Source organism: Miscanthus floridulus, chromosome 7, assembly GCF_019320115.1.
Source record: "Miscanthus floridulus cultivar M001 chromosome 7, ASM1932011v1, whole genome shotgun sequence".
Lineage (NCBI taxonomy): Eukaryota > Viridiplantae > Streptophyta > Magnoliopsida > Poales > Poaceae > Miscanthus > Miscanthus floridulus.
The window spans coordinates 75810730-75822936 of record NC_089586.1 but is presented as its reverse complement, the minus strand read 5'-3'; the positions used below and the strand labels follow the sequence as shown (position 1 = coordinate 75822936).

The window sequence follows — 12207 nt, the reverse complement described above, 5'->3', positions numbered from 1 at the left end:
TCAATATAGTGCCATGTCAGCATATTTAATGTCCATGAAACTCTTATGAAACCCCATTGAGATTGGCCTAACACTACTAGAAATATCCACTTCTATGACGAATAGCTTTCATCACTGAAAGGGCCAAATTTGTCATAATTCCAGTTTTATAACGAGTTTATGACGGAAAATGGTTCGTCATAGAAGTCGCGTCATTCCTTAACTTCTATGATGATTCTAGAAATTCATCATAGATGTGGATAGATCTATGATGAAAACTGACCGTCATAGAACTGCTTTAGCATGCGTGGCAGGGGGCATCCACACTGGCGGTTGCTTTCATTAGAGATGCTTTCCACGTGTACCTACTATAGCCGATTGCATTGGAGATGGTTTGGGTACATGTCACCTTGTTATTGGACAACATGGCCTTGCCTAGTTCTTGCATGTTTTAGGTTCTTAATAGACCACATGTCGGGCCCCTATTGTTCCACATGTTAGTTTTCTATTGGCACACATATCGTGTTGCGGTTGGGTCACGTGTCATTTCTTCATTGGACCATGTATCATATTTTTATTGGTCCATGTGGCCGTTTCTTATTCAACCATGTGTCATGGTGTTGTCCATCCATGTTTCATTTTTTATTTAGCCACGTGGCTTGATGACTTCCTTTCATGTGTCAGATTTTTATTAGCCCACGTGTCGTGCCATGGCTATTTCACGTGTCATGCACTAGTTCATCCACATGTTGTATTTTTATTTGATCACGTGGCTTGCCTAGGTTCTACCACGTGTCCAACAATCAATTCATCATAAAAGTAATTCAAGATCATCACTGCTGCACAGATGGACTACATAATTTTTCGACGATGTCTACATAATTATTCAGCATGGCAATTGTCAGGTTCATAAACCTAGGATCCCCAATGGACCCGCTTTCCTACAAAACCTGGCCCGGCAGGCGGTGCAGCGACAGCATGCGCCTAGGCCACCTAGATACATAATGACAGGACAAGACAACGATCTGGTTCTCGACCAAAAGGCATGGCCAAGGTGGGACCATAGTCCGACTCAGACCCCCTTTCTCCGACCAAGGATACACCGGACCTCTGCTCCCTGCTCTTTCCCAATCGACACGGTCGGGGCCGACAAGGAACGACTGACCGGGGATGCCCGCTCAGTGTGGGCCCGGGGAGCAGGCGGAGCAAATAAGGTAAGGTGCTCAAGGCAACCGCAATACCGAGGACTGTACCCTACCATGCCCTGCGCACCTATAGGACGGTGCCATCGGGGAATGTCAGGCGAACACGGTAGAGCCTACCAGACGCATTAGAGCATAAACATTATTGTGGGTGCCATCGGTTGCGGTACCAAGCGAACATGGTAGAGCCTACCAGACACGTTTGAACATAAAACAATATTATAGGCGCCGATGACCATCCCATACCCGATGACGTGGGCGACATGACTAGGCAACACCCGTATGAACTCTCTCTTTCTCTCTGACTTGTAAGGCTATCCCCTTCAACTATAAAAGGGAATGTGCTCTCTCCTACCAAAAGGATAGGAGCTTCAAACCCCCCGAAGCCCTGAAGACTCAAAGACTCAAAGACTCGAGGACTCGAGGGCAACAGCACAATGGCTCTAGAGCTCGACAGCTACACAATCTACATGCTCTCAATAGCTGATAAGCTCGGACACACAGAGCATACGCTCTGATACTTAGCGCACATTTGAGCATCCATCACTCTCTGCCACTTGGCTCAGAGTCCAACCGAGCCTCTAACACACCCCTTCTCATTCCTTACTCGTTTGTAACCCCACAGCAAACTTTGAGCACCTAGGCTCGGGAATAAAGTCTCCGACCGACCTCAACTGGACATAGGGCCTGTTGCCTAAACTAGTATAAATCATGTGTCATTGAGTGCTAGGCCACATTCGATCACAACACACGGCAAAACTATAAATATTTACTTGTTGGCCACATTTCTCACCGACAGTTTGTGTCATCCGTGGGGAGGACGCCGTGCGTTCACACTTTTGGTCATCGGATGGCCCACCTTTCCACCATCTTTGGCATGGCAGGCTTGAGCAATATGATTTGCTTTGGCTCGCTGGAGTTTCCCATGCTCCCACTTGCTAGGATGTGGGCTCCTCCCATCTTTGTGCCACTCCAGACCTTCCTCTTTGGGAGTTTGGACTTTCTTGCTGACCAGCTCGGCATACTCTGCCTCCATGAGGAAGTGCTTGTCCTGGCGCCCACTAGAGGAGGAGCGCCCTCCACCGACCCCGGGCCACTCAATGACCTCAACATCGAGACACCCACGCTTCACCTCGAGCCAATGCTAGGCTCAAACCCCACAGTGAGTGATGTACATTTTGTTCTTTACTCACTATTTAACACCTTGCACCAACTCTCCGAAGGGACCCCGTTATCCCCACCATGACCACCATGCGACTGCCTCCACTATGGCTTCGTGTCCGCCATGGACGCGTGTGTGCGGGGACTCCGAAGGATGCTGATGCTGCCCTCTCTCACGTTTGAGTTGTTGGGGATGGCAGGCTACGCTCCCGCCTCCTTCCATGACCTCGTCAATGATGAGGTCGAAAGCGACGGCTCTAGCATTGGTGACGTCATGGCACCTGGCCAGGCTCTATCTTGAGAGTGCGCTATGGCGGACGACCCAGGATAGCCACCGGAGGTAGTGGAGTCTATGTAGACTCACACCCCTCCGGACCACCGTGCACAGGCCCTGGCAAGTGCGACGCAGCATGGCGAGGAGTCACAGCAAAGGGGGTAGCACTAGCCCCTGCCTGCGCTAGAGTGCCCAACGCATCACGCTATGCCACATGCATGTAACCCGACGAGCAGTGCTCGGGGTCATGCCCGTCAGGTCCAGTGTAACATACTGGACGGAGGGGATGACCCCCCTAAGTTTGCTCGGGCTAGCCAAAACATCGCTATTGTGACAATGCTTCTACGCGGCATCCCTAAGCCTACCGACCCCAAGGAATAGGCAATCCACTAGAACCTCTAGGCGCTGGTGGAGACCGCTGCTATTTAGCAGGCGGAGAGCTCCGCATCGCGACACCGGCTCGTGGCCTCTTGCCTAACTAGGGGACTAGGGCCGCACCAGTTGAATCACTTCATCCACTCACCACAGTAGTTGCCGAGCGTGGAGCATGAAGCTGCGGCTACACTTTAGCCCGACTCGGCGCCTGCTCCGCACCAACCACATGTGCACAAATGGCTTAGGCCGAAACATGATGCTCACAACGTCATCAACAATCGACGCCATGCCCGGCACGATGGTAACGCCCATTGAATGGTGGCGAGAGCAGGCGGCACGGGCCCTGACCTAACCATCGAGGAGTGTGAGGACATGCACCATAGGCATGGTGGATGACCAATTGACTAGAGCCCTAGTCCGGATGGCTCGGGGCCATAGGCCTTTGGTCGTCGCATCTAGAAAGTGTCGTTCCAACAACGCTTCTTACCGTCCACCAACATCGCTAGGTATACTGGGGAGACGAACCCTGGTATATGGCTCGAAGACTTTTGACTCGCCTATGAAGCCGGAGGAGTGGATGATGACTACTTCATCATCCAATACCTCCCCATCTATGTGGGGGAGCATGTTCGGGCATAGCTCGAATTCCTTTCGCCCAACAGCATCCACGACTGGGTGGACCTCAATAGGGTCTTTGTCGGAAATTTCCAGGGGACATATGTTTGTCCTGGGAATTCTTGAGACCTTAAGAGCTGCCAGCAAGACCCCAATGAGTCCCTACAGGATTACATTAATAGGTTCTCAAAGCAGTGTAACTCCCTTCCTGATGTCGTCGATGTGGACGTATTCAACACATTCCTCTCTTGGACAACCTACAAGTCCTTGATCCACAAGCTTAGCTGTGTGAAGTCCCGTACCACCCGCAACCTGCTCAACATTGCCATGATCCATGCCTCCAATGAGGAGGCAGTTGGGGCAGTCTTCAGTGGTGGTCAGGATAGGGGCAAGGCCAAGCGCAAGGACTAAGGCGAGTGCCCCTCCAAACAAAAGGACAAGAAGAACAAGAAGGACCAGCGTTGACTGGCCAACCTAGCTTTGGTCACTATGGCCGACCAAGCGGGCAAGCAGCCCCAGCAAGGCTAGCTCGACCACTTTGACAATGTAGGGGACCATGATGCCTAAGAGGGGGGGGGTGAATTAGGCAACTTAAAATTCTAACTCGAAACTATGGCCTCTTTTTCTAACCTTAGCAAAACCTATGCAAAAGACAAACTATCTAAATGTGCAACTATGGTTTTGCTAATGTGTTGCTATCTCTACCGCAAAAGGAGTAATGTAATCAATGTAAATGCGGAAGCTAAAGAGCAAGGTAGAGATATGCAAACTCCCATCAACGACTCTGATATTTTTACCGAGGTATCGAGAAGCGTGCAAGCTTCCCCCTAGTCCTCGTTGGAGCCCCTCATAAGGAATCCCTCGCAAGGGCCAAGCTCCTAGTCGGGTAACTCTATGGATAGCCTTAGGCCTTCCCCATGCGCAAGTGGGTCTCCGACATGCCTTCCAGCAAGCCTCTCCTGGATCCTCCCCGCCATCTTCACTATCAAGCTTCCGGCCGAAATGCTGCGGGCCATGTTCGCTCTGGTACATGGTGGTGGCCACACCACAAACATAGTTGGTGTGATCTCACAAGACTACAAGCCCCTCTGATGTACAACAATAGTGCGCGCAAGCACCGGGTAGTAAGAGGTATACAAACCTCACTAAACACTAGGCCTAAACCTAGAGCAAGCGCATAAGCGGTGGTCTAATCAACCTAAGCGCTTCACAAAGCACCTATGCTAATCACCTAATGAATCAGTAAGCACTATGCAAGTGGAGATCACTAAAATGGTGTACTAGCACCCTTAATATGTTTCCTCAGCTCCACACACTTTATTTGGCCGGTTGGAGGTCTATTTATAAGCCCCACTGAGAAATTAGCCGTTGGGGATGAAAACCCGCTTTTCTACTACTGACCGAACGCTGATCACATCCTAACCGGATGCGTCTGGTCGTCCCAACCGTTAGAGCTACGATCAACAGATCGAACGCTGCTAGCGTCCGGTCACATATCACCGGACGCGTCCGATCAGAATTTCGCCACTCTGGAACCTTTCTGTACTTGATCGGACGCTGCAGTTCTGCGTCTGGTTGATTTGTCGCCAGCATCTGGTCCAGTGTCCAATCGCTGCTGCTGACGCCTGTTTACCGAGCCTCTTGATCGGAGCATCCGGTCACTTTCCGCCAGCGTCCGGTCACTTCTATGAGCTCGTTTCTTCATGAGCTTGCATACGGCTTGGTACCTATCTTTGTGCTTGGACTTTGCTTGATATCTTGGGTCTTCTCTTGTGCTTCTAGGGTCTTGCTTATGGTGTTGATTATCGGATCATCACATCGCCTTCGTCCAAGTCACATCTTGCACCCTATTGAACTACAAAACAATCACTTGCAAATTCATTAGTCCAAATTGGTTGTGTTGGTCATCAAACACCAAAATCCAAAGTAAATGGGCCTAGGGTCCATTTTCCTTACAATCTCCCCCTTTTTGGTGATTGATGACAACACGACCAAAACAAGCAAATAATAGAATTTTGAAATTTAAAAACTACCTACTTGCTAGGATGCAATGCAAGGGGCAAGGTTATATGATGCTAAAAGATATTACTTGTAAGACTAAAAGATACTACATAAAAACTTATCTTGCCCTTGCAAATGTCCCCATGTGGCATTATGGATTTAAGACTTGCTTCCTACAAATTTTCCCATTACATAGGCTAATCCATAATCTAATCCACTATCCTCCCTTTCTCGGACCATTACCCCTTGTAAATTATTATGATCTAGCTTTTGGTCCTACAAATTAATGCTTGCTTTTGGTCCTCTAAATTCTCCCCCTTTGGAATCAAACACCGAAAAGGAAGACATTAGTGGCACAAGGGAGGGTCAAACTTTGTGATCCTTTGTGTGTAGAGTGGAATAGGTCACAAAATTTGACTCCCACATTATATGGATTAAGCTCCCCCTAAATATATGCATACATATGGTAGAAGGCAAAGCATATGCATAATTGGCAAATTATTGCTCAAGGGAATTTAATCTATATAATGCATGGAGAAAGCATATAAATATCAAAATGAAATCAACATGATGATATCGGTTTAGAAATACCACATGTGGAAACCAATTTGATTTCTACCACTTGCAATAGGTGGTGGATATTTGAAGTATGATGCTTAACTCTAGGGACTCCATTTTCCTTGCAATAATACTACTACACTCATGATAAGCTTGAAAAGGTGTTAGTCTCAAAGTATCCAACTTGTAGAGTAACCTCCCCCTAAATTTGTGCACACAAGTATGAAATACTTGTAGGAAACATGCACATTGATTTTAAAATTAAAAATACCACTTGAAAGATGACATCATATGGATGTGAGAATTATTTTCAAAGATAATATTCAGGAGAAATTATCTATAATTTGGACTTTGGCACATATTAGATGAACAATTGTAAGACAAGCTATGTGCCATGCTCCTAAACAATTTTAAACCATGTAGGTTTGCTCCAAGGGTTAAGAATGACACCGAGCAAGCCTACCATAAGATATACCTAGTGTATGCATGGCAAAAGATATAAGAATGCAAATGCAAACCTAGGCATGAAGAGTAACTAGATGCTTAAAGATGCCACTAGTTAGGAAATTAAATCTAGTAACACTTGAAGAAAATTGAATCTAGTTACCTAACATGGGAAGGGGAATTTGGGTCCATAGTATTTACTAACCCACTTGGCAATGATTTTGTCCATCATGATGCACCCATGAAATGCATCCATACTTTGCCAAGTCTCCAAATTCCTCGAAGTCCATCAGACTTCTCACTTCCCTTTCAGGATCCACACCTTGTTGGTGCTCTTCATGTTGGAAATGATTTCCTTTGGCACCCAAAAGCGTTTGAATCCATTGTTGGCTTGCTTGTTCACCTTGATGGCCACCACTTTGTCATTTTTCTTCTTCTTTAACAAGTATGGTGTGGAGGCCTTCTTGTCCACCTTGTTGGTGTAGGTGTTGGAGAGCTTGCTTGTTTGCTTTTTCTCTTTCTTCTTTGCTCCTCCCCCATTCTTCACCTTACACTCATAGGACTTGTGACCTTCCTTGTGGCACACATAGCAAACCACGGTTTGTCCTTCATCAAACTTCTTCACTCCCTTGATGGTGTTATTTTGATGAAGTTGGGCTTGCTTTGCTTTGCCTTTCACTTGAGTCAAGTCCTTGGTGAGGCGAGCTACTTCTTGCTTGAGTTGCTCATTCTCCTTTGCAACCTCTTGTGTGCATGTATCTACAACAACTTTCTCAACACAAACTTGGTTGCACAAAGATGAGTCTAAACATAAATCATTACAAGAAGTAGAGGCATCCTTTTTAGACATGTTAAAGATAGAACTTTTCTTTTTAGATGCCTTGGTGGGGGTTGTACTAACGGCTTCAAGGTTAGCAAATTTATTTGTTAGCTCATCACAATGTTTGCACTTGGTTTCCATTTTAGCAAGCAAACTTTTATAAGCATCTTGTGATCTAACTAACTTTTCTTTTAATTTTTCATTTTTCTTTACAAGTTGCTCATCATTGATTGTGCATGCATTTGTTGTTGCACTAGCCTCAAGTTGCTCAATTTTAGTAGATAGTTCAACATTGAGATTAGCAAAGTTCTCATATTGTTCAAGCAAAGTTTTATATGCTTCTTGTGAACTATCTAACTTTTCTTTTAATTTTTCAAGCTTCTTTTGTTGACTAGTGCAAACTCTAGCATAATTAAGATTTTTTTGCACAATTTCATCATAAGAAGGCATTTTATCATCACTATCACTCTCACTAGAGGATGAGCTTTCATTACCTCGTGCCATAAGGCACACACGAGAAGAGCTTGATGATGAGTGCTTGCGGCCTTGCCTCTTGTGATGGAGTTCTTCTTCACTTGAAGAATCATCCCATGACCTTATTGATGTGAGGGCTTGGTTGTTGCACGCCTTCTTCTTTGTCTTGGGTGTGGGCTTGTTTGGACAAACTTCCACAAAGTGCCCCAACTAGCCGCATCCATAGCATCCTCTCTTTCTTTGCTCATTTCTTTGATTGGTGAAAATGAGATCTTGGATTTGGATGGGCACACCCTTGACATTGAGCCTTTGGATCATCTTCTCCACCTTGTTGATTAGTTTGATTGATTCTTCATCAAGGTCGGAGGTGGAGGAGGAAGATTGATCATTTTCACTTGAATCTTCATCATCATCATCATCGTCCTCATCTTCTTCTTCATCTTCACTTGAGGAGCTTGAGCTTGAGCTTGTCTCAACTTGCTTGCCCTTCGTCTTCTTTTTCTCACTACATGCGAGAGCTTTGCCTTTGCTTGATGAAGAGGCTTCTTCTTGACCCATCTTACTTGACATTTCAAATGCCACTATCTTGCCAATGACTACGCCCGGGGTCATGGTGCTCAAGTCCTCCATGTTGTGATGGATGGTGATGATGCTTGCATATTTCTTTTGTAGTAGCACGGAGATGATGCTTCCCCATGATGTCCGCATCATCTTGCTTTGTTAATCCTATTGAATGGAGCTCATTGATAATTATATTCAAACGAGAATACATATCACGAACAAGCTCATCATCATTCATTGTAAAGGAATCAAAATTTTGTTTAGCTAGACAATATTTTTGCTCACGGACATTAGATGTGCCATCATGGAGCTCTTGAAGTTTTAACCAAATTTCATGTGCCGTATTTAAAGTGAACACTTGGTTAAACACATCCATGCTAAATGATTCAAACAAGCAATTCTTAGCTTTAGCATTGAAATGTATTTCCTTTTCTTCACTCTTTGTGGGGTTACCGGGATTCTTAATGGGTTTCATCCCATCACGAGTGACTCTCCAAACTCCCAAATCAACCGCCTCAAGGTGGCAAGCCATTCTAGCTTTATAATTGGGGAAGTTAGTGCCGTCAAAGTGTGGAGGCCTAGAGGTAACCATCCCAACCACTCTAAATAGCATCAGCTCAACGGCGGTTAAGCCAAAGGTCCAAAATGAGCCAACTAGCTCTAATACCACATGTAGGGGACCGTGATGCCTAAGAGGGGGGAGGGTGAATTAGGCAACTTAAAATTCTAACTCTAAAATATGGCCTCTTTTTCTAACCTTAGCAAAACCTATGCAAAAGACAAACTATCTAAATGTGCAACTACGGTTTTGCTAATGTGTTGCTATCTCTACCGCAGAAGGAGTAATGTAATCAATGTAAATGCAGAAGCTAAAGAGCAAGGTAGAGATATGCAAACTCCCATCGATGACTCTGATATTTTTACCAAGGTATCGAGAAGCGCGCAAGCTTCCCCCTAGTCCTCGTTGGAGCCCCTCGCAAGGGCCAAGCTTCCAGTCGGATAACTCCGTGGATAGCCTTGGGCCTTCCCCACGCGCAAGTGGGTCTCCGACGTTCCTTCCGGCAAGCCTCTCCCGGATGCTCCCCGCCGTCTTCACTATCATGCTTCTAGCCAAAACGCCGCTGGCCTTGTTCCCTCCGGTACACGGTGGCGGCCACACCACAAACATGGTTGATGTGATCTCGCAATACTACAAGCCCCTCCGATATACAACAATGGTGTGCGCAAGCACCGTGTAGTTAGAGGTATGCAAACCTCACTAAACACTAGGCCTAAACCTAGAGCAAGCACATAAGCGGTGGTCTAATCAACCTAAGTAGTTCGCAAAGCACCTACGCTAATCACCTAATGAATCACTAAGCACTATGCAAGTGGAGATCACTAAAATGGTGTACTGGCACCCTTGATATGTTTCCTCAGCTCCACACACTTTATTTGGCTGGTTGGGGGTCTATTTATAAGCCCCATTGAGAAATTAGCTGTTGGGGATGAAATCCTGCTTTTCTGCTACTGACCGGACGCTGATCACGTCTTGACCGGACGTGTCTGGTTGTCCCGACCGTTAGAGCTATGATCAATTGATCGGACACTGCTAGCGTCTGGTCACATGTCATCGGACGCGTTCGGTCAAAATTTTGTCGCTCTGGAACCTTTCTGTACTCGATCGGACGTTGCAGTTCTACGTCCGGTTGATTTGCCACCAGCATCAGGTCTAGCGTCCGGTCGCTGCTACTGACGCCTGTTTACCGAACCTCTTGATCGGAGCGTCCGATCACTTTCCGCCAGCGCTCGGTCACTTCTGTGAGCTCGTTTCTTCACGATCTTGCGTACAGCTTGGTTCCTATATTCATGCTTGGACTTTGCTTGATATCTTGGGTCTTCTCTTGTGCTTCTAGGGTCTTGCTTATGGTGTTGATCATCGGATCATCATGTCGCCTTCATCCAAGTCACGTCTTGCACCCTATTGAACTACAAAACAATCACTTGCAAATTCATTAGTCCAACTTGGTTGTGCTGGTCATCAAACACCAAAATCCAAAGTAAATGGGCCTAGGGTCCATTTTCCTTATAGACAAGCTCATGGAGAGTCCATGCACCAACCACGCCTATCCCGTCAAACATCTCTACAAGGACTGCGAGCTCCTCAAGCTCTTCCTACGGCAAGCCACCAAGCCAAAGGAAGGGAAAGGCAAGGAGGAGGTGCAGCGAGCAAGGATGAAGATGGCTTCCCTAACCCCAAGGAATGCCTCATGATCTTTGTGGGATCCGACGCTATCCACTCCAAGCGCCAGCATAAGGTACGCTACAGAGAGGCATGCGCCGCCAAGTCGGCCATCCACTCTTTCCTTAGCTGGTCGGACTCCCTGATCACATTTGATTAGAGAGACTATCCTTCCCACGTTGCCCGACCGGGTCGCTACCCGCTCATTGTCGACCCCATCATCCGCAAGAAGCACCTCGCCAAGGTGCTGATGGATGGAGGCAGTGGCTTCAACATTCTCTACGTCAACACCCTCGATGTCATGCACATCCCCTGGTTAGAGCTCTAGCTCATGAGCTCTCCCTTCCACGACGTGATCCTAGGGACGCAGGCATATCCACTTGGGTAGATCGACCTGCCCGTCATGTTTGGTGACTGCACCAACTTTCACTCAGAGGTTCTAACCTTCGAGGTAGTGGACTTTCTGGGGTCCTACCATGCCATCTTAGGGCAGCCATGCTACACCAAGTTCATGGTGATCTCCAACTACATCTACCTCAAGCTGAAGATGCCAGGGCCAAATGGCGTCATCACCATAGGTAGCACCTTCTCGACCGCCTACATGTGCGACTGCAAGCATTACGAGCTCGCCACTGCCATCATCAACTCCGCTGAGCTCCTGGTGCTCGGCAATTCGGCAACTCCAGTAGTCCTCGACTGCAACGGGTCGACCTCCTCGAGTGCCTTCCATCCGATCAAGGAAACCAAGGTGGTGGAGATCGACCCCACCGACCCGACCAAGATGGTTTGGGTCAGGACTAAGCTCCTGGCCAAATAGGAAAGCGAGCTCAACAACTTCCTATGCATAAATCATGATGTCTTCGCATGGGAGCCTTCTAACATGCCGGGCATACCGAGGGAGGTCACTGAGCACACACTACACATCGTTCCAGGCACAAAGCCCACCAACCAACGCCTATGTCGCTTTGACAATGAGAGGCGCAGGGCCATAGGCGAGGAGATCACCAACTTCTAGCAGTTGGATTCATCAAAGAGGTATACCAGTCTGACTGGCTAGCTAATCCTGTTCTTGTGAAAAAGAAGAATGGGAAGTGGAGAATGTGTGTTGACTATACTGGCCTCAATAAGGCATGCCCACAGGATCCCTTCCCTTTACCACGCATAGATCAGATAGTCGACTCCACCTCAGGGTGTGAAATCCTCTCCTTCTTAGATGCCTACTTAGGCTACCACTAGATCACGATGAAAGAGTCCGACTAGGTTGCGACTTCATTCATCACCCTGTATGGTTCATACTATTACGTAACCATGCCTTTTGGTATGAAGAACACTGGCGCCACCTATCAATGGTGCATGCAGCGATGCTTTGCCAACCAAATCGACCCACCCGACCAACCTGACCAAGTCGAGCAGCTAAAAGCAACAATCGCCGTCTATGTAGATGACATAGTGGTGAAAACGGCTCAAGCTAGCGACCTGATCGCAAACTTGGCCGCAACATTCATGAACCTCTGAAGGTTCA

The 12207-nt window shown here is 47.1% G+C and overlaps 1 protein-coding gene across 1 annotated transcript; it reads left to right on the top strand.

Annotated features, from left to right (window-relative positions):
- Positions 1-11088: 11088 nt before the first annotated feature.
- On the top strand, positions 11089-11502 carry LOC136465676 (uncharacterized). The gene has a single exon (XM_066464320.1). It carries the CDS (start codon positions 11089-11091, stop codon positions 11500-11502), a length of 414 nt encoding a protein of 137 aa, XP_066320417.1.
- The last annotated feature ends 705 nt before the right edge of the window (positions 11503-12207 follow it).